The following is a 27919-nucleotide window of genomic DNA, read 5'->3' as shown; positions in this document are numbered from 1 at the left end:
AAAAGGTGACTTTTACTGAGCAAATAAAGTCGTAATCCCCAGGGAAATGTCTGGCTTGGTTTCCTCCACTGCATTTGTGGCTCTTTTGATTAGTAGATGTTATTTCTGAGCAGCATGCTCAGCTCTTGGAATATCATTTTCTTCATTTCTCAATTAAAAATAAGGACTTATACTACATGATGTTGTGAAGATAGAAAGAGGTGTATGATACATCTTCTGATATAGTAGATAATGTATGTATGTTCTATTAAATTTTTAGTTTTTTGCTTTTTCACATTGTTATCAAACTTTCAACCAATGTTGCTAAATCAAATGGATATAAATGAAGAAAAATAAAATTCTGTCCCTATATACCTTACAAAATAATCATAGATTGAAGGCAAGAAATAATCAAAATCAGAGCTGAAATCAATGAAATCGAAACAGAAGAAACAACTGAAAAAATTGACAAAACTAAAAGTTGGTTCTTCGAAAAAATAAATAAGATTGACAGACCTTTAGCCATGCTAATGAAGAGAAGAAGAGAGAGAACCCAAATTACTAGCATACTGGACTAAAAAGGCAATATCACAACAGGCACTACAGAAATATATAAGATAATTAGAAATTATTTTGAAATGTTATACTCTAATAAAATAGAAGATAGTGAAGGCATCAATAAATTCATTAAATCATATGATCTGCCCAGACTGAGTCAGGAAGATATATACAACATAAACAGACCAATATCAAGTGAGGAAATAGATGAAGCCATCAAAATATTACCAACCAAGAAAAGCCCAAAATGATATACAGCTGAGTTTTACAAGCCCTTTAAAGAAGAACTAATACCAATACTATACAATCTATTTCAGGAAATAGAAAAAGAGGGAATACTTCCAAATTCATTCTACAAGGCCAATATCGCCCTGATTCCAAAACCAGACAAAGACATCTCAAAGAAAGAAAACTTCAGACAAATATCTCTAATGAACATAGATGCAAAAATCCTCAGTAAAATTCTGGTAAGTCTAATACAAAAACATATCAAAAACATCCTGTACCATGATCAAGTGAGATTCATCCTATGGATGCAAGGATGGTTCAACATACGGAAATCAATAAATGTAATTCATCACATCAATAGACTTAAAGATAAGAACCATATGATCATCTTGATAGACACAGAAAAAGCATTTGACAAAAATACAGTACCTTTTTATGTTTAAAACACTAGAAAAAATAGAGATAACAGGAACTTACCTCAACATTGTAAAGGCTATGTACACTAAGCCTCAGGCCAACATCATTCTAAACAGAGAAGAACTGAAGGCATTCCCTCTAAAATCTGTAACAAGACAGGGATGCCCTCTCTCTCTACTTCTATTCAACATAGCTCTTGAGACACTGGCCAGAGTAATTAGACAGATGAAAATAATTAAAGGAATAACTTTAGGAAAAAAAGAACTTAAATTAGCACTATTTGCTGATGGTATGATTTACCTAGAAGACCCAAAAGACTCGACCAGGAAACTTCTACAATTAGTAAATGAGTTCAGCAAAGTGGCAGGATATAAAATCAACACCCGTAAATCAAAGGCATTTCTGTATATCAGTGACAAATCCTCTGAAAAGGAATTGAGGAAAACTACCCCATTCACAATATGCTCAAAAATAAAATAAAATAAAATACTTGGGAATCAACTTAAAAAAAGAGGTAAAAGATCTATACAATGAAAACTACAGACCCCTAAAGAGAGAAATAGAAGAAATCCTTAGAAGATGGAAAGATCTACTTTGCTCATGGATAGGCAGAGTTAATATTATTAAAATGACCATACTACCTAAAGCACTATACAGATTTAATGCAATTCTGATCAAAATCCCAATGGCATTCCTCATAGAAATAGAAAAAGCAATCATGAAATTCATCTGGAAGAATAAGAGACCCAGAATAGCTAAAGCAATTCTAAGCAGAAAGAGTGAAACAGGTGGTATCGCTATATCAGACCTTAAACTATACTGCAAAGCAATAGTAACAACAACAGCATGGTACTGGCACCAAAACAGGTTGGTAGACCAATGGAAAAGAATAGAAGACACAGAGACTAACCCACGAAATTAAAACTATCTTATATTAGATAAAGGTGCAAAAAGCATGCACTGGAGAAAGGATAGCATCTTCAACAAATGGTGCTGGGAAAACTGGAAATCCATATGCAACAAAATGAAGTTGAATCTTTTTCTCTCACCATGCACAAAAGTTAACTCAAAATAGATAGATCAAGGACCTAGGAATTTGATGAGAGACTCTGCATCTAATAGAAGAAAAAGTAGACCCTAATCTTCATCATGTGGATTTAGGCCCCAACTTCCTTAATAAGACTCCTATAGCACAAGAATTAAAACCAAGAATCAACAAATGGGATGGATTAAAACTAAAAAAGTTTATTCTCAGCAAAAGAAATAATCTGTGAGGTGAATAGAGAGCCTACATCCTGGGAACATATTTTTACCCCTAACACATCTAGGGTATATAAAGAGCTCAACAAGATAAGCATCAAAAAACCAAATAATCTAATCAATAAATGGGCCAAGGACCTTAACAGACACTTCTCAGGAAAGGATATACAATCAATCAACAAATATATGAAAAAATGCTCATCATCTCTGGCAATCAGAGAAATGCAAATAAAAACTACTCTAAGATACCATCTCACCCCAGTAAGAATGGCAGCCATTATGAAGACAACAACAAGTGTTGGCAAGGATGTGGGAAAAAAGGTACACTTATACACTGCTGGTGGGACTGAAAATTAGTGCAGCCAATATGGAAAGCAGTATGGAGATTTCTTGGAAAACTGGGAATGGAACCACCATTTGACCCAGCTAGTCCTTTTCTCAGACTATACACAAAGGACCTAAAAACAACATACTACATGGACACAGCCATATCAATGTTTATAGCAGCACAATTCACAATAGCTAAACTGGGGAGCTAACCTAGATGTCCTTCAGTGGATTAATGGATTAAAAAATGTGGCATTAATACACAATGGAATATTTCTCAGCACTAAAAAATAACAAGATCATGGCATCTGCAGGGAAATGCATGGCATTAGAGCAGATTATGCTAAGTGAAGTTAGCCAATCCCTAAAAAAACAAATGCTGAATGTCTTCTCTGATACAAGGGGGAGGACTCAAAAATGGGATAGGGAGGAAGAGCATGAGAAGAAGATTACTACTAAATAGGGAAGAGATGTGGGAGGGAAAGGGAAGGAGAAGAGGAATTGCATGGAAAATGGAAGGAGAGCCCTCATCATTATACAGAATACATGTATGATGATGTGAGGGGAAAAAAAAGTGTGTCACATTAGATTGGATAGAGAGAAGTGATGGGAGGAGAGGGGAGGGGAAGAGCGGATAGGAAGGGCAGCAGAATAAAATAGACACTAGTATTGCTGTGTGTATATACGTGACTGTATGACCAATGTGATTCTACAACCTGTACACTCCAGTAAGATTGGCAGCCACTATGAAGTCAAACAACAACAAGTGCTGGCGAGGATGTGGGGAAAAGGGTACACTTGTATATTTCTGGTGGGACTGCAAATTGGTGCGGCCGATTTGGAAAGCAGTATGGAGATTCCTGGGAAAGCTGGGAATGGAACCACCATTTGATCCAGTTATTGCCCTTCTCAGACTATTCCCTGAAGACCTTAAAAGAGCGTACTACAGGGATACTGCCACATCGATGTTCACAGCAGCACAATTCACAATAGCTAGACTGTGGAACCAACCCAGATGCCCTTCAATGGATGAATGGATTAAAAAATGTGGCATTTATACACCATGGAGTATTACGCAGCACTAAAAAATGACAAAATCATGGAATGTGCAGGGAAACGGATGGCACTAGAGCAGATTATGCTTAGTGAAGCTAGCCAATCCATAAAAAAATACCAAATGTCTTCTTTGATATAATAAGAGCAACTAAAAAGAGAGCAGGGAGGAAGAGCAGGAAGAAAAGATTGACATTAAACAGAGACACGAGATGGGAGGAAAAGAGAGAGAAAAGGGGAATTGCATGGAAATGGAAAGAGACCCTCATTGTTATAAAAAACTACATAAAAGAGGTTGTGATGGGAATTGGAGGAAAAAACAAGGAGAGAAATGAATTACAGTAGATGGGATAGAAAAAGAAGATGGGGGGGGATAGTAGAGGATAGGAAAGGTAGCAGAATACAACAGTTACTAGTATGGCATTATGTAAAAATGAGAATGTGTAACCGATGTGATTCTGCAATCTCTACTTGGGGTAAAAATGGGAGTTCATAACACACTTGAATCTAATGTATGAAATATGATATGTCAAGAGCTTTGTAAGGTTTTGAACAACCAATAAAAAAAGAAAAATGAGAAATTATACCCCATTTGATTAAAAAAAAAGAATTTGATCTACTTTATTACTGCATAGGCAAGGTTTTTTTAATGATATTTATTTATTTATTTATTTATTTTGCATTACAATTCTTAATGTACCACTGTACAATAATTTATCATCTCTCTGATTATATATAAGGTATGTATATCCTGTTACTGGACAGATTGATCTGAGGGTCACATAACCCAATGAGCTAGCAACATGCTTAGGAGTGGCGACCCATGGACTAAAAGGTCAATGGCAGAAAAACAGCAGGAAAGGAACAGGCTGAGCACACAAGGGAAGCCAGGTTACCATGGTGATAAGGCTGAGCATGGTTAGTGTGCCAACTGCAACATCTGGGTTCAGAGTGCTGAACCCTAAGAGTTCCTAACAGGCTGCTTTTCAACTTACGGGCCCAACAAGGTCATATCAACTTTTTAATTATGTGAATGTACATATTATTCACAAATGGAAAGAATGTAGTGAATATTATTTTTAAAGTTTCCATAGCTTTTCTGATCTTTGGTCTTGTGGGGCAGTAGCATGAACTTTGAACTGGGAAGCAATACCCTAAGGCAGCAATATCCAACACTAATAAAATGGGAGGCACTAGTATTCACATTAAAATACTAAAAGAAAAGATAAAGTTGATTGTAATAACAATACATCAAAAATATTATCATTATAGTATGTATCAATACGTAATTATTGTGAAGTAAATATACTTTTGCTATAAATCTTCAAAGCTCACTCTATTTTAAGCCTCCTGCACATGTCAGATCAGAGCAGTCACATTTCAGCTTTGAAAGCTGACTCCTCTCCTGAACTCAAGGAAGTGCAGGACTTGAAGCTCCATTTCATGCCACAGATGATGAAACACTTTTACCTACCAAAATTTCTCCTCAGGGTCAAGAACAGGGAAAGACAATGCCTTGACAGATGGCAGGGAACTCCACCAGGAAGCCTCCAAAGGTATATCATTCTATCCATTTTCTGCTGGGCCAAGGCCCATCCCTCTTGCAGAGATGGGAGAGCAAACAAGGGAAGAGGAGGGAATCTCATGTCCTTAGATCTTCCCAAAGACTTGACCTCCAGAGTTTAAATAGATTAAAGTAAACTTATTTTGCAGTTCAGCCTTGGACTTAATTGTCAAGCTACCAATGTGTGTTTCTCCTGTAGCATGGGGTACTGTGTGAGCTTAAGCCAAATCACACGCATGCAGTTCTACATATATGCCTGTATAACTCAACAGTATCTACCAAAAGATTAAACTTTAAATCGTGGAAACAGGAAATTACCTTGGCAATGTGCTTTTACTGCTGCTTCCATCAAGAGACAGAATCTGTTTACCAAACCTTATATCTGGGATGGCCTTATTTGCTACGACTCATACAAAGCTGTGATGACAAAAGTGTATCAGTATGGTACCAGGGCTCAAAAGGTCTTGAATGCTTTCTCTTTTTCTTTTAGAACCCTGCTATCCATGAGAACCAGCCCACATTTACCTACTGGAGGATGAGATATCAAGGGGAGGAGAATAGGTATCCCAGATGACAGCCAGATCACACTTTGAAGCTGAGCCACCTAGCCAGCTAACCACATACAGGAGGAGGAGCCCAGATGAGCTCAGTATAAATTGCTGACCACTGGTTATAAGCTAATATATTTTGGGATGACCTATCATCTAGTGATGGATAAACTAATAGTGATAGGCAAAATGCAAATATTCAGTGACATGTTGATTACAAGTTGTCTGGCAAACAGTAGGTGCCTTATAGATTTTCTGTTCCCTCACATGCGGTATGAAATGGAGGTCAAGCCCTTCACCTCCCTGAGGTCAGGGAGTTATAGCTCAAAATGTTGGAATGTAGCTGCTCGGCTGGACAGTGCTAGAGCCTTACACAATGTGAGATTTGAAGACTTAGTGTATAGATGTCACAATAATTTTATGTTAATAACAATGATAATATTTTGGATTAAAATATGACAATTTCATCCTTTTTTGGTACTAGGGATTAAACTCAGGTGCACTCAACCACTGAGCCACATCCTCTACCCTATTTTGTATTTGATTTAGAGACAAGCTCTCACTGAGTTGCTTACTGCCTTACCATTGCTGAGGCTGGCTTTGAACTCGCAATCCTCCTGCCTCAGCCTCCTGGGCAGCTGGGATTACAGGCATGCGCCACCACGACCTGGCAATCTTCTTAATCTTTAATGTAAAAATCCAAGAAAATTTTAAATTATTTGTATTGCACATAGTTTTTTAAGTGACTGTTTCCTTCAAGTTCCTCCTCACAAGAATAGACACCAAAGTTACAGGAAATTTTAAAATTCTTTTCATTGTACTCTGTCCATTTGTGATTAACATATACATACACATACAATTGATAAATGGATATGATCTTATATATAAGGTTAAAAATGCAAATGTACCTGCGTAGTAGGGGGAATGGAAAGATCCAGCAAAGAATGTTATTTTGGCCTCATTCAGCTGAAGGTTATCCATTCACTCTCATAAGAAGGCGGGGTCTCAAGCGCTATCCAATCAGGGACACGTGCATGAGGACTGTCCAATCAAGCACATTTCTAGAAAGGAGAAGGCAGGATTTCCTAACCTCCCGGATCTTGGTTCCCGGATTCTGCCGTATTGGAATCCGTTCTTCTGCCTGGCAGGCCTCAGAGGCTCTGCCCTTCCCCAGTCGCCCTGTCATCCACCCTGAGTGCGCGAGCCTCACCGGAAGCCGGATATGGTGAGTGTGCAGCAGAGTTCTGAGACCGGCGACACCCGTCGGGAACCGCACGCTGAGTCCTCCTGGGCGACCGGACATTGGTTACCCGCGGCCGGGGGTGGGCTGGGCGGCAGCCGCAACCCAGGGCTCCGGTCTCTCTCTGCGTGGCGACTTTGGCCCCGCTGGAGCCCTCTGTGCAGCTGGGAGTTGTCCTCTCAGGCTGTGGGGTGAGCTGGGCAGCAGCTTCAACCGTGGTCTCTGGTCCGGTCTCTGCGTGGAGACTTCAGCCCTGCTGGAGCCCTCCTAGGCGGATGTGAGCTTGCAGCCCCGTGTATCTCCCTCTGTACACTGTGGGGAGGACAGGATGAGGGAGAATCTTCACTTTGTGTGTGGATTCCTGTGTTAGAGGACCTATGGGACCTCTATGGTCCCTTCTTTCCCCCTGAGAGATCTTGCTTTTCTACAGAACTTGAAGATACTACCTCTGATATGTTAAATATCTTTAAATTTTTGTTTAATGAATTTGGGTTTTCTTTACTCTCGTTTTGTAAAATTTGCCTGTGCTTTTGCTTTTTTTATTTATTTTTTTAAAAATTTAAAACATGCCCGTGTTTTTGTTTTTGAATCTGGTCAAGTTGCTTGTGAGCCTTGCTGTGTTACTGATGAAGGCCTGGAACTTAATGATCCTCCTGGCTCAGCTTCCTCTAGTTGCTGGAATTACAGGGTATGCCACCAGGCTACATTTTGCTTTTAAATCTGTGGAATTTTTGTATTATGATATAGGAACCAAGTATTATTATTATTATTATTATTATTATTATTATTATTATTATTATTATTATTTTGATTGGCAGTGCTGAGAAATATTGAGGTATAACAGAGAGCTACCCTTCCAGGACCTCTGAAATAAAATTGGCTTCCGGATAAAATTCTCAAATGGATTAAGTGCAGATATGTTGTAAAGTAGGAGAGTGACTGTTAGGCCGGCAAGATTAAACTCTGCCACTGGATAAAGGGGATCTGTTTGAAAATCAAAGTATGTGGTACCAAAGTCGGAAAGTCTTAGAGGAAAATGTAACATTGCCCATCCCAACACATAGAAGAAGATGGGCTGGCTTAGTGAGTTCACCATCTGAAACTGAGGCAGGGGAAGGTGGAACAGGCAGTACCTGACCATTGGATGCATTGTTCTAACTCAGCATTTTTTTTAAACACCTTTATTTCGCTTATTTATTTTTATGTGGTGCTGAGGATCCAACCCAGGATCTTGCATGTGCAAAGCGAGCGCTCTACCGTTGAGCCACAACCCCAGCCCTAACTCAGCATTTCTAAAATTACAGATAGAGTTGACTCTGGGGAGCTGATGATTACTTATAATTGAAATAGAGCACAATGCAAAATAATATATCAGAGAACTTCACATGTTGAAAGATAAGCTTTATTTTGTTTGAATGTCTTTGAAATTTTCAAGGATGTATAGGTGTGTACTAGGATGATATAAAATGTATTTCTTACCATGGGCTGCCTTCCAAAAATACCTTGAGCCTCAAATTGCTACTAACTCATTTTCCCTATGAACTGCCTTCATTGTGTTGTCCCTTGTTTACAATACACACATCTGCCTACGAGAAGGAAAGGGCCAGTCTTAATGAGTTTCATTTCTTCTCATGCCTGTGTGTGTGTATTCGATATCTTCTTGTATGTCCTGTCCTGTAGTAGCCCACTGCTTCACAGCCCCAGACCTAGAATAAAGATCTCAGCATCAGTGTATCTGCCCATATTATTCCGACAGAATCGGTGGGGGTAGAGTTACTATGAATTAAAAGTTGAAGATGGGTTGAACGAAGAGGAGACTAGGGTACCTAAAACTACAGAGGCAACTAAGGCTAATTCAGATGTCCAGCCAAAAGTGCTGGCTCCAACTATAGCAGGAGCTTTGTGTTCTCTTTATTGCAGAACTTCCTATTTCATCGCCTTCCCCTCAACTCTGACTGTGCCTCTCCTTTCCTTCCTCTAAACCTTCCTACCCCCTGCTTTGACCTCATGTGTGGTTCACATGCAGCATTGGAACTCCAGGAATTGCAGGCTGGGATCCGAATCCTTCAGTCTATTCAGAGCCCAGATTCTGGTTCTTCCTCCTCACTTTTGGGTTGTCAGACTGTCTCCCATTTCCTTTACTTCCACATTCAGTTTTTGCTTGTTATTATGTGGCCCCCAGGATGGTGATTTCAGGTAGAGTTAATGATCACCTTGGGGCAAATATTAAGAAGGCACTAAGCAGTTAAGAAGGAAATGATGATCAAGCAGAGGTTAGAGTTTCTCCACCTGCTTTTAAAAGGTTGAAGGGGGCACTTATGCTTTCTTATAAAATCACCTCTGTACAAATTGAAGTTGAATTTACATGACTCTTTTTCCTAATGCAACAGTATATTACAGATTAAAACCATTCTTTGCCAATTTAATGACATCTGGCTTTATCTTTCACAGAGGATTATTTTATCACGTGTTTACAGGCTGGGAGAAGGGACTATTGGATTGCTTTGAGAATGCAGAGGTTTCCCAGTATGGGTACGACATTCATGCTAAGTATTGAAAATGTTATTATTTCACCCAGTCTCCACATCTCTAAGCTCCCTGAGAGTTTGGCAGGACCAGAGGACTAGCCATGTCCAATTGAATCACTCCAAGGGAAGCAAGAAAGTACCAGTATCCAAGCTGGATCATGATTCAGTGTTATAGGCTGGGGCCTTCTGCAATACTTAGGAAGCACAAAGCACCCCCTTTCAAAACCTGATTCTTGTGGTCAAGTCAAGAAAGATTCCAGACATGTCACTCAGAGTAACAGGTATAAGTTTAATAAGGGTGGGAAAAAGTAAAGGACAAACACTCAAGGGAGAAAATTGGGTCCTCTCAGAAAGGAAAGGGACAGAGTGCCTCTCCTTTCCTCCAGTTTTATTGGGGGTTCTGGGAAGTTTCCAGAGAATCCTACCCACTCAGGTTTACCTCTTGACTTTTGACTAAGCAAGATGACAGCAGAGTTTCAAGTCCACACTGCCATGACAATTCTGGGTCACTTTGTCCTATGTTGACCAGTTCTGATCGGAACCTTTTCTTACAGATTTTATGGTTAAGGGCAATTATTCTTAGCTTCCTGAGTTCTGGGATCTGATCTGTGTGTAGGTCACAAAAGCCTCCCCCTTCAAGCTAACTTTTGTTATTTTCAGCATTTGGGGGCCTGCATATAAAAGGTAGTTTGCTGAGGAAGGTAATAATACTCTCAACTTGAGCCAGGCAGGGCTATAGTAAATTGCTTCATAGGAAAGAAAGCATATGGGCATCAGCACAGTGGGCCCAGTTTATAGAATTAAGCCCTTAACTTCCTGTTCCCACTGCTCATGTTTGTCTGTTCCCTATCAACACCACTACCAGCATAGGTTCCTCTGTCACTCAGGGAAGCACCATATACCCCAAGTTGCTCTACCTGAGGAGTCAGTCCTCTGAAGCCACTAAGAGGACATTATTTTTTAATGGATCAAATTGAGTAGGTCTTACAATTGCCTTAGCTTTGCAGAGCACATGGAAGAGAGCATGGAGACATGCTGATGTGACATGACGAAAGTGTTTGTTTCACAGAGATGACCACAAAAACTCACAGTACAGAGTTTTTGAGAGAAGGTTTAGGAGGGAATAATATACGCACAGAGTTAACTGACATGTATATACCCTGGGGTTTGAAGTAAATATGGTGTTCCACATGGGTTGTATGGGGAAGAACATGGGTATGCAAAGGATAGCAGGGGTAACAACTGGGATGATCTCAGGCTTAGTGGAGCTGGGAAAGGCTCCAGGGTCTGGTAAGAAACACAAGTATGGCCCTCAGTCCCGACATGGTTCCGTCCTCTGCTCTCTTGTCTGGGTTTGCCTGTGTCCAATGAGCTCATCTGGTTTGGGATCTCTTAAATTTTCCCTGTGCAGGATGTCAGAGGCAGTGTAAGTGGCTGTCTTCTTCCCATGTCTCACTCTTTTGGGTCTTCCACCACCTACTCTATTCTGCACTCCCAAGGTCCCCTCCCTTCCATCATTCTCCTGTGCATGGAGCCGCCTTTTCCTAGTTCTGGCAAGCACTGGATGAGGACAGGTTCTCTGGAGGCTCTGCCATGTATGTGGGTTTGAAAAAGCTCGCCTGTCTTCACACTTGAGGGCTCCCTCAAAACTTAGAGAAAGCAAACACAGGTCACCCTAAGCTAGACCAATCTCTCTACAGCCTCTGGAAAGAGTGTGGTCATGTTAACACTGGTTTAGTGCAGCATCACTCATCCAGATGCACATCAGCCACCCCAATGAGAGTGTAAGTTTCTGTTACTTTAACTGTTGTGTTTGTGATGGTTTCTCTCAACAGCAGAAGGAAACTCAGCTTCCTTGCATCTTAAATCTGTGTGACCATTTGCATCATGCCAATGTAGCCAAAATCAAGTGGTAGCGGTCAAAACTGTGCGAATCTGGAAAACTATTCTGTCAGCAACAGCTTGACAAGGTGACCAATTCAGTCTGATTGTAGAAGTCACCTACTGTGATTCTTTCCTCCTTAGCAGCAACCTTGGAATGTAAGGTACCTGGTGTACTTTGTGGCTGCATGTGGAGATATTCTCTTTGTTTTAAAGTACTTCTGATAACTGTTGCCTAAACAGATCTTTTCTTCTAAAGCTAATAGGCATGCATTATTATCTTCAGTTAAACAATTCTGGTTTACATATGGGGAAGGCTATTACTATCAGAAATTTCATACTTACTCTTGGAATTTGTTTTGGGGGATGGGGTGATCTTTATAGCTCCTGTCTTCTCTTGATAATTGCACAGTTTGCTGCCTGGTTGTTCTGTCATCTCATGTGTCAGGTGAATGTGTCAGCTTGGAGTCCTGTCCTCCCTATTTCTGGCTTATAGGGGCTAGTGTTGGGCTGAGGTTCCCACCAGTATCTTGGAATTGGTTAAAGTAAGGGATGTTGTGATTTGCTTAGTTCTCTTGGTGTCTTACTTTCATTTTTCCTCCAAAGAGACCTAAGGTAGAAGTGTGTGTAAGGAGAGCTGAGAATGTAGCTCTGTGGTAGAGCTCCTCTAGGTACAATCTGTAGAATAAAAGGGAGGGGGGATCAGAAGAGAAGGAGAAAAAATATAGAGAGAGATGAAAATACTTAAAAAACATAAGTGAACAGAACCCATCAACATATGATGATAAATATATTCTTTCACCTAGTTTGTTCATCCCTGGAATATATGATGGATTAGTATCCAAAAATCATTTAATATAATAGTCTATCAGTACAATTTTTAACATATCACCTCAGTAGAGGGAGACAACAGGATGACAAAATTCAAAACCTATCATGATGATTCAACAATGTGGGAAGAAAAGGTAACTACTTAAGCTGAAAATGACCTCATAAAATTCCATAATCAGTATTACATTTTATGATGAAATCTTTATATTTTTTTAAATTGAAATTAATTAGAATTAGGGGCTGGGGATTTGGCTCAAGTGGCAGCGCGCTCGCCTGGCATGCGTGTGGCCCGGGTTCGATCCTCAGCACCACATACAAAAACAAAGATGTTGTGTCTGCTGAAAATTAAAAAATAAATATTAAAATTTTTCTCTCTCTCTTTAAAAAAAAGAAATTAATTAGAATTCAAGCCAAAGATCCAGCAAGTCTTTTTTTTAAGTTGTAGATGGATGTAACTTTATTTTTATGTGGTGCTGAGAATCAAACTCAGTGCTTCACACCTGCTAGGCAAGCGCTTTGCCACTGAGCCACAACCCCAGCCCCCTTTATATTTGTTTTCTAAGATTACAAAAGATAAACACATGCTCTCACATATCTGTTCTTAATTGTACTGGAGTAGTAGCCAGGACAAGAGGAAAATAATTCTAAGATTATATATAGACTGGAAGAAGAGTACTAGGATCACATATGTGCAGGTAACAAGTTTAACAAAGTAACAAGACACATAATCAATGTATGATATCAGTTGTTTATGTACACAAATAAAGAACAACCCAAAAACTTAGTTTGGGAAATAATTCCAGTTATAATGATATCAAAAAGAAAATACTTAGGAATAATTTTTTTAAAAGATGTGAGAACTTGAACCTTGAATAATAGAACCTGTGGCTTGTGCTGAGAACACCTGGTATCCTCCCTGAGCTACCATGTCTTGCCTCTGAGGACTTCTTGTAGAGGGATGAGAGGGGTTGTATTATTATCCTTTCTGTTATTACAAACTGGCTCAGGGTGAGGTCTGCACACATAAGTGTATTGCCATCTCCAATTCTGTCAATAGAAGAACCAGGCCCACTAAGTGAAGGAACAACATCCCATATCCCAGAGGTGCTGCCAACTCCCCTCACCAAATGCCATTTACCTCTTTAACAGATCCCCAGTACCATACCCGTAGATACTTAAAAGAGAGATCCAGGATCCACAGCTCTGAGGAAGGGAGATAAAAATTTCAAAGTATGAGGACAGAAGCCTTTGAGAGGATCCAGGCTGGGTTCCCTAGATATATGGAAGAGTTGGGGTCATTTTAATCAAGGGAGATAGAAGCATGTGAACAATGCAATGCATATATAGGAAAAGAGCCAGCCAGGCTCTTATGCAAGAGTCAAGCCTCTCACACCCCTCCCACAAACCTCATTCCCGTTTCACTAAATACCACTCAATGCACACATCACCTCCGACTGCTCAAGCTGGGCATTTCCCTGCTTGAGGAGAAACTTCATTGTCAGTGAAACTCTGAGAAACCCCATGTCCTTGTCTAGTTTGTAGCAGAAGCCACAGAAGGAATAGTTAGGGTAAATAATGTAGACACTGGAAGTTTAAACATGCATGTGGACTGTGGAACACAGCCATATTACCCTGCCATTTATTCCATTATTTTCACAAGAGCAGTTTCTCTAACTGTATTATAATCCAAGGAAAACTCAAATTAGTGGGTTTGGTAGAGATTTGCCATTTTTTTGTTTGTTAGCAAATCTAACATTTTTTCATGTTTTGGCATGCATCTGTAAAAAGTAAACATGGGTTCTGTGGTAGTGATACTAATATGAGTACTAAAACAAAGCTGGTTTTTAATGTCATTAAGTGTCTCAACATCCAGATTTCCTTATTACTATTGCAACATCCCAGGGTGTTAAACCAGATTTAATAAGGAATAATAATTCCACCTGGCTGTTACATGAATAATTGACCCTTCTTGGTTTATTAGGACCTGGTTTCCTACTAACAGGACACTCTATTGGGAAGATAACAAAACTTCCTGTTTCTAATGGAAGAGCTCAGAGTTTTGTAGGAAATACGGTGATATCTCTGGGAGAGGTCCAGGAGGGAGGAGGACTCTTCCAGGTTCCTTCTGTGTATGTGCAACTCCATTCAGTCTACCATCTTCTGCACAGAAATTTTTTACTGTGTGGCTCTCCCTAGGATTCTCTGCAGACCAAATTGAATTCTGTGTCCCTGAAGATAGGTGAAAGTTGGAAGACAAGCCAGGGGCTTCGAGGAACCCTAGGGTTTCAGATAGCTGTCAGGAAGGGTAACATTGGTGTGGGATCTTCAGGTCTGGGGATGATAAAGTTGCAGCTGCACATGTTTCAAATTAGTGATTTGCCAGAAAACAGTTCTGGGAGCTTGCTTCCAGACATACAAAGTCTGGCTCAGAAGCTCTGGAATAGTGTGGTTGAGTCCAAGATGAGGATGATGATGGGGTTTTGAGCCTGAAAGGTGTGCAGTGTGAGTTCACATTCTAGCTCTATCACTGCAGGGTCTTCTCATAACCTGACTGACACTCAGTTCACCCATATGTAAGATGAGTGTATTTTTATTACTAGTGAATGCCACTGAATTCCCAGAGAAGCAGTTGTGAAGTGTCCTAAGCAAAGTTAGTATTTGTGGGAGTTTTGTTGTTGTTTTTGTACTAGGGATCAAACCCAGGGCCTTGTATATGCCAGGCAAACACTCTATCACTGAACTATATCCCAGCCCATCATGTGATTTATTAATGTCTCTGGCAAGAAAATTTTGAATCTAATCCCACATTTCATAGCCTGCCTAGCACTCCTGATGTGAGTTTAGGGAGTTCATAGAGGACCTCGTTTCCAGGGACAGGGAGTTCTACAAGGCATATTGGGGTACTGGATGATGGCGCTGTTTTTCTTTGGAACAAAGTAGTCCTTATGTAGTATGAAGTAGGAAATTCCACCCTAAAGAATATCCTTGCAACTTGAATCCTCTCTCTAGAAGCCCAGGCAAAGGAGATTAAGAAAAGAGAAGGTCCTGCTTTGATGTGGACCAAATAATTATTGATACTACCACCTAGTGTGAATAAGATTTGAGCAATACTACCTCATCCAGAGGCTATCAGAGACAGGATGCTATTTGGAAGTTCTGGATAACTTTCAGAAGAGCAATTTAAGGTGGGCTGTGACCATTAGGGAAGGGCCTAGCAAATAGTGCTTATTCTTGGGCCAGTGAGGGTATGCCTGGGGTGGAGGGACAGCCTGTCCTGTTTGGCAAATCCTATCTACATTGCTCCATAACCCCTCTATAACTTTACTCTGTCCTCTTTATGTACAGAATTAAGTTCCCAAACCTCATCTTCACCACATTGTTCTCTAGACTTAATGGTGTTCCCTATATCCTGGTGGTTCTTCCTAGTAATTCAGGAAGTTTGCCAGCATCTTGCTGGCTGATGAGAAAGGTAGAGAAAGTTGGATTTGTGGTAGTAAGTGAACAGTACCAGGTCTTATGTTTTGTAGGTGTCGAGCATCTTGGCTTTTTGACTAGTGTTACCTATTTTGCCACGATGAAGTAAAATCTGTTGTTTTTGAGGTCAGTTTCAGCAGTCAATTTAAAACAAATTTTATTTTAGAAGATTTTTGCTTTGAACATGCTTATCCTTTTAATCCCAGTGGTTTTCTGTGAATTGTATGAACCCAAGGAGATAATACAGATTATTTTTAACTTAATGTCTATAATCTGTTCTTGAAATTCATGAGTGCTACAGCCAATAGGGGCCTATTTTTTTCATTATTTAAAATGCAAAATTAAGCACAATTGCTTTTACTTCTAGTTTCTTAAAACAGTACACTAGCAACACATAAGTGATAAGATCACAATATAAAAATGTAGACATGATTGCCAGTTTCTCTGTTTGATTCCCATGGCCTCAGTGCCTAAGTCTTGCAAGGTTTCTCTGGTTAATATTTATTGTGCTTATGAAATCACTCATGTGTGATTGTGAAGTTCTTTTGATTTTTTTTGGCATATCATTAAATTATTTCTCACTGCTCTACCAGTATGTTAAAAACATTGAATACTATAAGATCACAGGTATCTGTTCGTTACATAATGTATCACCAAAATTTTTCTGGGCTTAAAAAAAAGGAAGTGTGTCATTTGTTCATGATTCTGTGCATCAGCATTTTGTGCTGGATGCATCTGGGCAATGCCTTTGCTGGTGTTGACTGGGATCCCTAATGAAGCATTAGTCATCTTGTCCCTTAAACGACTGGCTCCTTGAAGATGGCTTTACTCTTGTCTGCTGGTTTGTGCTGGCCATATGTATCCAGCAGTTTAGCTCCAGGCACCTTCACAAAATGTCAGGCAGGTTTCTAAGAAGGCAAATTCTTTTGCAAAAAGAATTTTTATCACATTTATTATTGTCCCATTGGCCAGAGCAACTGAAATGGCGAAGCTCAGTCATTGTGGAAGGGTTAGGGTTAATATGGAGATGAAGATGCAGGGAGACACACCCTAGGGCGTGGTACTCAAACGTGTACTATAGCAGATGCACAGTATTCCCATGCTGTCTTTTGGAAAAGACAATAGGTTGTAAGATGCATGCTTTCTATGAAATTTAAATATGTAAAATCAAGAGATGTTCTAGCAGAAACACTAATACAGAGTGCTACATTATCCATCTGTATTATTGGGAAAACAGTTAACACTGCCTAAGTTTTGTTGTGTAACTTAAATTTTAGTGGTTACATAGTGTTTCTTTCTTTAGTTTCATTAAACAATCATCCTTAAAATTTTACATTATTTCTTTATGTTAACACTATTACTAAATCAATGGCAAATGAGTATTTTCATTAACCTAAGGATAAATTGTATGTTTAATCTCCACCAATAATAGAATCGCTAGTGTTCCTTTAACAAGATATTTTCAATAATTCTCACATATAAGGAACTACATTCATAAAAGGAGGCTTTCTTGTTATTGGTTTTAGCTTGTTTTTTCCTTTTCCACCAGCTACTGTGTAGAGATCTTTGTACAACAGAACCTAGGAACAAGGCACACCAACTCTCATGATTCCTTCCATTCACCTTGTCTTCCAACTGTAATTCCATAGTCTCCTATCTGTCTCCAGGAACAAAGAAAATGAATACCACTGTGGTAAGTTATATTCCTCAGCTTGTTTTAGTGTATTTTAGGAGCTTTTACTCCTTAATTCAAATGGGATTAGAATCAAATAAATTTAACATCACAAAGAAGATAAAAGTTGATATGTTGATAGAGCCAGATTATAAAACCTTGGAGCCATCTGAACTTCATGCAACTTGGTTTCTGATCTTTCTGATACCATGGCCAAAAGACCTATTTTATATGGCTGGAATTGACACTAAGAGGAGAACATGCTAAGTTCTCCTGGCATATGTAATCTAAAACAGAGGCTTGCATAGATGTTGTGGACAGTGCTTCACTGCCAGACTGCAGAGTCACAGCATTCTGCTGTATTAGAGAATCTAGTGTTAGAGAATCTAGTGCTGAAACAAATCAATTAAAACAGTTTTCTGGAGTTGCTAAAACCATGTAGTCCCACATAGCTTTTGAAGACCTGGAATGTGTGGAGGACAGAGTCTGGTACAGGATTTTAAATAACTGCCAGTATGTTGCTACATTGTCTGTGTATGTAAATCATAATGCAGAGTGTCCAAAGTTGTCTTTTCTGATAAATGTGTCTAGTGCTCATTTGCACTCTAACCTACCCTTCCTTAGTCTTAGTTCAGTTTTTCAAAAGTTCACCAGGAACTTAAATGGTAGTCAACTCCAAAGCTGTTCTTGTATCTGCCTTATTCAAGTCTTCTTTCATGACCTTACTCGTGCTTTTTTCTTCTTTACCCTGAATTCTATTTTTTTCTCATTAACAAAGATTATCGAGGTGTTTTGTCCTGTTCCTCATTCACCTACTCTGCCATTCTTGTCTTATTGAGCCCTGTGGTATTAGAAGTACCAGGGTACCTCAAGGAATCAGACACATACTCAGAAGTAGCTGGGCAAGGCAAACTTTACTTCTGCAGAAGTGTGTGCTACTGAACAAAGTCCAATAAGCAAGCACAACTTGGTGGGCAGTCCACCTGTTTTTATCCCTAATGCAGTACTGCCCCTTGCTCTGGCAGGAGGAGCTTGGGGTCATGATCTATGCAATTGTGGTTAATTTTAAAATTGGGGAAGGTAAAGAGAAGGGCTAAGTTAAAATAGCTATGATTAGATACAGATTGGGAAGCTCTAGGTAGTTAGATAGATAGGCTACAAGTTGCCTTTCTTATACCACTTTACATTTAAGGCTAAATACTGTATTCTAAAAATGGACCCCTGGACTCATATTTTGCACACTGGTTTGAGACTCCTACATATTTCTCTGTTGCGTGGACCTCTTCCCCAGCCTTTAAAGCAATGGTTCACTTACTTGAGGGCCCCTCAGGCTCTATGAATCTTAAGTGAAACCACATCCTCCATTCTTCCCTTCTATATGGTATTTCCATCAGCTACACCTGAAACATCAAAGGAAACTTTGCCCTGGTTCCTCCCACCCCTCTCTGGTCTTGGAGTCATCAGTTGTCAAATCCAACTGTTGTTGTTTCTTGTTAAATTTTTATCTTAGTGCCTGTAGTGCACTAAATTAGGCCTAAATAGGAGATATTAGTCTAAACAGACATAGTAGTAGCCTTTTTTACACTGGAAATGTCACTGTTACGAAGACATGAATAGGTGTGTTTGCTTAGAGATGAGGTTGGACTCTCCTGGGCTGTGCTAATAGCAAGCAGGTGTGGTGAGGCCTAGGAGTATGGAGTCGAGAGAAAGATACACAGAGAATAAACAGGGAGCAGTTCTTAATAATACCTTCCTTTTGTTTTTATATCATTATTGTTTTTCTGGTTTTAGGGATTAAACCCAGGATCTCAGACATTCTGGAAAAGCTTTCTATCACTGAGCTACAATCCAGCCATTTTTAAAAATTTTATTTTGAGACAGGGTCTCCCTAAATTCTCAGACTGACTTTGAATTTGGCAATCTTCTGCCCAGGCTTCTGAGCAAATAGGATTTGAGGTAATGTGTCTCCACATTCAGCTAATTTTTTCAGCTTTTATCATGGAAAGAATCTTGCTTTATATTAAATGCCTTGTCTACATCTGTTGATGATCATATGGTTTGTCTTTCATTCTGTTGATGTTATATATCATACTCATTGATTTGCATATATTGGACCATACTGAATTCCTGAGTGTAATTTCACTTGATATTGGTGAGTCATCTTTTGTTTGTTTATTTTGTGGTGCTGGGGTTTGAACCCAGGTCTTTGTGCATTCTAGGCAGGCACTTTACCAACTGAGCTATCTCAGCTGGTGAGTCATCTTTTAATGGGCTTTTGGGTTGTGGTTGCTAGTATTTTGTGAAGGATTTTGTTTATTAAGGATATTGGTTTGTAGTTTTTATGGTTTGTGAGCTCACACACACAGTTAAGTTTTGCTGTGCTTAGCAAAACAAGGAGTTCTGTGAGAAAGTATGAACTCTTTGAACTGTGTCTTTGTTGCTGTCTTAAGATAGAAAAAAAATGTTATGCCAAGTGTAAAATTTATATATATGTGTGTGTTTGCCTAGAAATAACTAATCACAAATTAATTGATAAAAAATATGGAACACTATGGTCATAAACAAAGTTTTCCTAAAAATGTTTATCCATGCTTATAAGGATTAAGCTGAAAAAAGGATGTTTTTTCTTTCCCCTTGTTTTAATTAACAATGCTGTATAAAAAAAAAGTAAAGACAGTACTCATTTTCTACTAAATACATATGTGTACATGTGTCTTTCTTAAGCATCTCTGCTTTACTAAAAATTACAAATTGTCAACGAGTCTGACAATGGTTTTGTCCTCATCTAGTTTTGGTGTTCTCTACAGGTATGCTAGTCTTATAGAATATGCTTAGAAGAATTCCTCCTGGTTTTATTTTGAGAAAAATGTAAGGAAAGTGATATTAGTTCTTGAAAGTCAGTGGTGAAGCCATCTGATCCTGAGCTCTTCTTTGATGAGAGGCTTCACTGATTCAGTCTCATTACTTGTTATTGGTCTGTTTAGGTTTTGTTTTTTTCCTGATTTAGTCTTGGTAAGATGTACATGTCTAGGATTTTGTCTGTTTCTTCTAGGCCATCATATTTTTTAGTGTATAGTTATTTTTAATAATCTCTGGTGATCTTTTGTGTTTCTACATTGTCAGTTGTAATGGTCCCTTTTTACCTCTGATCTTTTTTGTGTCATATTTCTTTTTTCCTTAGTCTATGGGATTGACAATGTTGTTTATCTTCTCAAAGAACAAGTCTTTGTTTAATTTGTTTTTTGTATTCTTTTTTTTTTCTTTCTAATTCCTTGAGATGCAATGATAAGTTGTTTAGTTGAGGTCTTTCCATTTTTTGCTGTGGGCATTGATTGCTATAAACTTCCCTCAGTACTGCTTTTCTTGTACCCCATAGATTTTTATATGTTATATCTCCATTTTCATTTGTTTCTAGAAACTTAAATTTCTTCTTGAGCTAATGTTTGTTTTGAAGTAAGTTGTATAATTTCCATGTATTTGCATAGCATTTCAAGTTTTTCTTATTATTTCTTTATAGTTTTATTACATTGTGGTTACTTGGTATAATTCTAGTGTTAAAAAAATGTGCTGAGATTTGTTTTGTGGACTTTGATGTAATTGGTCCTTGAAAATGTTCCAGTGCACTGCTGAGAAAAAATGTGTTTTCTGCAGCTGTTAGGAGAAATGATCTATAGATACCTGGTGTGTGCATTTGGGTCTGCACATTATGGAGGCACCACCTGAAGTTAGAAGCTTTAGCAATACAGACCCTTTCTCTTACATCCCTGTGGACAGTGATAGAGGGAAGTTTTGCAGAGGGCAGAGCTTTGGGCACTGTGCCTGGTGGTACATTTTGCTTGCAATGAAATAAGGCTAGTGTCCTGCTATATATCACTAGCTTTAGCTAGTGGTTTGGTTGCATGATCAGGGACTTGGAAGCAACATGTGTTAGTCATCTATTTGTCACTATGACAGAATACCTGAGAAAGCCAACAGAAAGACTAAGAAAAAATAAAGGGTTAGGGTTAGGGTTAGAGGTTTCACTTCATGCTCAGCTGGTTCCCTCATTTCTGAGCATGAGGTGATGTGGTACATTATGGTACACAAGTGTGGTAGAGCAAACTGCTCACCCCATGGCATCTGGGAGACAGTGAGAGAGGACAGGGCAAGTTAAAGTCCCCAAGGGTACATCCCCAAGGACCCATTTCCTTAAGCCAAGCCCCACCCACCTCCTATACTTTACACAATTTATGTTTACATTGAACCACTTCCAGCATGGAAGGGTCAGCACTTGGTTCTTACTGGAATAGTCAGTATGCTGGGTATGGATTCTGTATATAACACTCTGCCAAACTACCATCAGTGGACTTAGCAAATGCTCACAGTTATGGTTTATTGTTATGAAAGGATCCACTAAAATTGACAAGAGACCAGCACATATAACAAGTTCCAAGAGTCCTTTTGCATGAGCTTCAGATTATTTTCTGTCAGTGGAAGCCTGTTGTCTTTGGCTGTTTCTCCAAACAACAGTGTCCTGTAACAGCGATGGGATAGTAACAAGAAGGCCATCTTACCCAGGCCCATTTGAAAGTCTTTTTAGGATTCAATCACATTAACACCTTAGTCTCCAGTACATTCAGAGTTCAAGCTGATATCACATGACTCAAGGCCTGTCCCCACAGATCACATTGTATGCTTAGACTGTCTGTGTGTCCAAAGGCTTAAGGTGAACAAACATTCAAACCAGCCAAGATACTCAGGGACAGAGAGAAATTCCCCGGATCTGGGCAAAGGCAGAACATTTCTTTGGGAACAGTTCTTCACTATATAGTTTGTGACCTGTAGACAGGGCTTCTTGGTTCACAGATTCTCAATTTTCATCACATTTGGAAAATGTTTCCTGTGGTTGGATCCATGGGTGCAAGGCACACAGACAGAAAACTCCCTCTCTGAAGGTGGAACCATGAGATTGGTCATGTTCTCCCTACTTCACAGACTGTGACCTTTTTAAGCTGTTGGAATTTTGTTAATTTCTTTTAGGTGAAAAAATGCATTGCAGTGTATTTTTAATTTCTGTTTTCAATTTTTGTCAGAATTTGAGCATGTCTTCATACTTTCAAAACTTCATATCTGTGGAGGGTGGGGAGTGCCATGTCAGTTTGGGCTCCTTACTTTTCATTGAAATGCTCACTCTTTCTCTGTTTTTTACTATGAACATAATACTAATTATGGGAAAGGTAGGTTTTATGTGATGTGGCTTGTTTTTCTTTTGGCTTTGCTGTTTGTTTTTCCTTTTGTCATAAGAAGAAATGTTTTTACATTTATACTCAGGTTTCTCAGTTTTTAGTTGTATGCTGATAAAATATCCTTTCCTAACTGAAGATAAAAAGCAGAGTCATTTCATCATGTAATTCTTTTACTTTTTTATGCACTTACTAAATAAAAGTACCACTTATTAAAGTGCTTATCTGTTCATCCCATGGATTCCCTGTGAGTTTGAGTTGTCATCCATACACTAGAATGGTCCTCTCTAATTGTTGCTTTTTTGTGGGTTTTTAGAATATTAGGGGCAGAGACCTAGGTTGTGTTTTGGTAATCGCAAATTATGGAAGGATCACACATTTCCTGTGTGCATCAAATCTCTGTGGCTATGACAGCTCGACAGGATGGTGTTTCTGGAGCATTCTGACCATAGTGACTGGAAGGAAAGGAGCAATGAGTTAAACACCAGCTTTTACTGCTCATCAGAAGTGACAGTTCACTTCTACTGACATTTCCTCTGCCCAGTGTGAGGTTTCTCTCCTTGCCAGAGTTCTTTCATCATGAAATTAAGGATATACGGTCTTTTCTCAAAAACAGCAATGAAAAACATATGGGCTGGCATCACAACATCTGGAATTCCTCTCTTTACACGTTTTTCACTTCCTCTTTTTGTCACAGACACCCCTGCAGTCCCAACTGTTCAGCACTTTGCACTGAAAGTCCAGGATCTCTGACTGAGGCCATGTCACCCAAATGTGAGCTATCATGTTCCAGGGACTTGTGACCTAAAAAGAAAAGTTGCAATCTACTCTGTACCTAGTATACGAAGGTTGTGGGTGGGCTGGACAACAATAAACTGGAGGGGGGAACCACTAGAGACATCTCCATGGAATTTGAAACCCTGGGTTCAGTCCCCTCTACCAAGAGTGGACACCTTACTTCATGAGGCCTGGATTCTGCACCCAGGGACTCCCAGACACTCTTCTTCATAGCTCTCTCTGCTTCTATAATTCTTCTGTCACCCAGTTTGGTCTTCTTGATGAGTACCTTTAAATCTGTTATGTTCAAAGGTAGGGTGCCTTTTAGTTTTTGGTTTGGTTTTAGTTTTTTTTTAACTGGTTGGTAGGGGGTTGGAACCCAGGGGCACTTTAACACTGAGCTATATCCCGGGTCTTTTTATTTTTTATTTTGAGACAGGTTCTCACTGAATTGCTAAGGATAGTCTAGAACTTCTGATCCTCTTGCCTCAGCCTCCAAGTCACTGGGATTATAGGTGTACACCTCTGCACCCAGCTCAGGTGCCCTTTAGACATACTTACTGTTCATATCATTAAAAAGCCTTTTGGGGGGCTGGGAATATGGCTCAAGTGGTGGCGTGCTCACCTGGCATGCGTGAAGCACTGGGTTCGATCCTCAGCATCATATAGAAATAAAGACATTGTGTCCACCTAAAGCTAAAAATTTTTTTTAAATTTTGATTGGTTTGGTGGTAGTTTTGTTTTTTGGTACTGGGGATTGAACCTGGGGTGCTTTACCACTGAGCTGCCTCCTCCACCCTTTTAAATTTTGAAATAGGGTTTTCGTAAGTTGCCTAGACTGGCCTTGAACTTGCATCCTCCTGCCTCAGCTATACCTCAGAGTAACTGGGGCCAAATACATGCTCCACCATGCCAGGTTGACTGTTTTTATGATTTTATTACCCTTAGAAAGCATAGATAGATTTATGTCTTTATAATTTCACCTGTTTCTGGGTGTGTGTTTGTTTGTTTTTGAGATTTGGCTTTGTGGGGTTTTTCTCCCAACGTTAATGTGTTTTTTTCAGCCTCAGTTTTCATAGGAGGACTTCATTCTAAATCTGTTCCATTTTACCTCTGGAGGTAAATTTAATCTATTCATAGGTCTTAACAGTGTCATAAAATAATTTTTTACTTATCATGAAGAGATTTGTTACATTTGAAGGCATTTGTGTATGTTTTTCTGTGAGAACTATTAGAGACAACCTTAAAAGTTTTTTATATAATAAAATAAGAAATGAAAAAAACTTTCAGAGTTTTGGAATCTTACATGTCCTCACATTTCTAATAGTTCCTTATTCTTTATTATTCCTGCCTTTTCTGTGGCTTTTTCTTTCATGAATTCCGCATTATGGTATTTTCCTAAATAATGAAAGTAACTGAAATATACTGCTATCATTCTACTTTTCAGCCTATTTTCCTTGAGCTGTAGGTAAACACATGACTTAGTAATATATTGCATAGTTGCTGTCATTCTAAGTAAGTTCATGAGTGACAGCTGCTTAAGTAGCACTGTGGGTAGGTAGTGAGCCACTTGGTACTGTTTTAGCCCCTTCAATTAGCTTTAAGTAAGCATGGATCACCAGCTTTGTCTTGGTCATTGTCATTGTTCATGGTGTTGGTTTTGTTTTGTAATGGTGTTAATATTTCTAGGTAAATTAGAAGCAAATATTTCTTTTTGACTTATAGTTCCTATGCTTGAGGGTCAGAGAAGTATTTGTTGCTCTTTGCTTCAGAGTACCAGAGAGAGGATTGTTTCTTTTTGTAGCATTGTTAGCCCTCAGGAAAGAGGGAGATAGTAGAGACCTGTGTGTGGCTCCTACAACTTCTGAGATCACATTTCACCTCATCCAAATGCCTTTGATCAGCTAAAAGCAAGTGAGGAAATACAAGCCTGCTTGAATTTCACTGCAAGAGGGTACTTAAACTTTTTTCAAGGAAAGGTATAACAATGCAATGGATGAAGTGTGTCCCCAAGGAATTTATATGATGAAGCCTACTCCTAAAGCCTGATGTTACTTATTTTGGAGATGAGGCTTTTAGGAGGTAACTGTGGCTTAATGAGGCCATCAGTGCTGGCCCTAACCTCATAGGACTGGTGACCTCCACTGTGTGAAGATACATCAAGAAGGTAGCTGTGTAAGCCAGGGAGTGGATAGGGATACCTTCTCAGGACTAAACACTGGCCCTTGGATCCTAGGCTTCCTGAGGGTGAAATTACTCAGAGAACCTAAGAGAGGGTTAAGTTAAAGATAAAGACGTTAACAGCAGCAAAACCTCAGGGACAGCTGAAGCCACCTGAATGGGTAAAATGGCTCAGAGAGAACCTAACAGACTGAAAGAAGAATGGAAACCTGATGGAACCCAAGGGAACGTGAACAACAAGGAAGGGAGAAAAACATGCCATGAAAGCTGAAGATTTAAAATATGTTTTCTGGGAATTAAGAAAAGGTCAATATTAAGAAGTCAATTAGATTGTGGGAAGTTGAGAGCCAGGACACGGGCAGCTGAAGGAGGGTGCGAGCTACCTGGGAGCCCCATGCACTCCCAACGTGGCCACCATCTCTGTGTGATCCTGAGATTGCAGTATGCAATAGCTGGGGGCAACCAAGACTGATGAGAATTTTTTATGACCAGCAGTGGTCACTGGGTCCAACGGGTTTTCTGTTCAGGGATCCTGCAAGTTGTCATTAAAAAGAAAGGTGCCGGAGAGGAAAGATGGCGGCGAAGGGAGTGCATCACCCCAGTGCGCCGCATCACTGAGCCAGTGAAAGAAGATATGAAACGGCTGAAGGATATCTTGTTGGGAATTTCCAGTGAAATTGAGGCGCTACAGAATCTAATAGACAGGTTTCCATTGTGCGAGGTTCGGCAGTGGGAGCTCCGTTTCTCCGCACGGAGGGTCGCATAGCCTGATAGCTCCGCGGCGGGTTGTCTGCGGCGCGCGCTGGGGATCGGCAGGGAGCCGGAGCGGGAGAACAGCGAGGAGAGGGAGAACAGCGATACGGATTCGGAGGGCTCCTGCCAGCGATACATCGGCAGCGCTTGGTGCGGAGTTCCGGCTTGAGACAGAGGAGAGAAGCGGCGGTTCCAGTCACCGGTCTGACCACGGAGGACGGCGGCCTCCATCTTGGAGAGATGATGTAATCATCCCATTGTTCTGTTGATCTCAGCTCATTCAGCTACGGAACAGGTGAATTCAGGCTGGTATTTGCCTTCGTCTAACAGACAGATTTCTTGCTCAGGATCGGGACTAGGGATCCTGTGGAGAATACTCTTGAAGGCTCGTGCCTGGCAAGGCGTGCGCCGGGCACTGAGCAGCGGGACTTGGGTTCCCGGGACTTGGGTTCCCGGGGCTAACCGGGCCCAGGTCTGAGGAATCTGCGGAGACTGCCTGTGAAGGCGAGCTCCGAGTGGAGCGTGCGCTGAGCTTGGGGCGACTGGGTTCTGACTCCCGAGACAGTTTTGGCCTGGGGCTGGGGAACCCCGGGGGTTGCTTGCTGGGGCCAGCTCCCAGCGGAGAGAGTGTATCTGGATCGGAAAGGCAGGGTTCTTGCTACCTAAGCTGCTTTGGCCCAAGGCTAGGGAACCAGCAGTGACTGCTTCTCGGCCAGGGTCCTGCTGGGTGCTGTGGGGGCAGAGTGGAGCTTCCACCTGCGCCCAGAGCAGGCCAAGTGACCCGCCGGCGTGGTACCATGAAACCCCAAATGCAGCTGGTGCTGAAGAGAGAAGCAGCCCACGCTTAGAATAGGACCAGCGACCCACTGGCAAGACAGGCCAGGTAGCTTGCCAACGTGGTGGACACGTAACACTGAGGCAGTCGCGTCACACTGGTTGGAGTGGGGGTGGAGCAGGGTCGCCGCCCGGGTCCGGAGGGGGCTCAGCGACCCGTTGGAGAGGTAGTCAGGTACCCCCATTGGGAGTGGGGGCTGTGCAGAACTGCGACCCACCGGCCTAGAGGTCTGCCAGCGTGGTAGACACGTCACACCAATTGGAGTGGGGGCACAGCAGAGCCGCCACCCACATCCAGATCAGGACCAACGACCCCAGGGTGTGGTAGTTACGTTACCACAATTGGAGTGGGGTCAGAGCAGAACAGCCACCAGTGCCTGCAGTGGGGGCAGACCTGCGACCAATTAGTGTGGTAGACAGACCACCCTAATTAGGGGAGGAGCACAGCCACTACCCGCCCTGCAAGGGAGACTTCCCAACTATACAAGAGCAATATAAATAAATAGGAGGTAAATTTCAAAAACACAACAGTTGCACCAAGCAGGAAGAAACGCGAGCAGTATGAAAAGACAAGGAAAGAAAGGTCCACAAG

The 27919-nt window shown here is 40.5% G+C and overlaps 1 protein-coding gene across 5 annotated transcripts in view; it reads left to right on the top strand.

The window, feature by feature from the left end:
- Positions 1–7022: 7022 nt before the first annotated feature.
- Positions 7023–27919, top strand: part of LOC144376241 (zinc finger protein 809-like) — a 44953-nt gene continuing 24056 nt past the window's right edge. The window contains exons 1-2 of one of the 5 annotated variants that reach the window (XM_078043141.1): positions 7023–7159; positions 17438–17581. In XM_078043141.1, coding sequence (XP_077899267.1) covers positions 17567–17581 — 15 coding nt within the window. In that variant the 5' untranslated portion in view covers positions 7023–7159; positions 17438–17566. Of the gene's footprint in view, positions 7160–7203; positions 7863–17437; positions 17582–27919 lie in introns of those variants that run through there. The other 4 variants (XM_078043138.1, XM_078043139.1, XM_078043137.1 and 1 more) reach the window with 4 other exon arrangements.

The sequence above is a fragment of the Ictidomys tridecemlineatus genome, chromosome 3, assembly GCF_052094955.1.
Source record: "Ictidomys tridecemlineatus isolate mIctTri1 chromosome 3, mIctTri1.hap1, whole genome shotgun sequence".
Classification (NCBI taxonomy): Eukaryota; Metazoa; Chordata; class Mammalia; order Rodentia; family Sciuridae; genus Ictidomys; species Ictidomys tridecemlineatus.
Note: the sequence above shows the minus strand (reverse complement) of the source record. Positions and strands in the feature narration are given on the sequence as shown.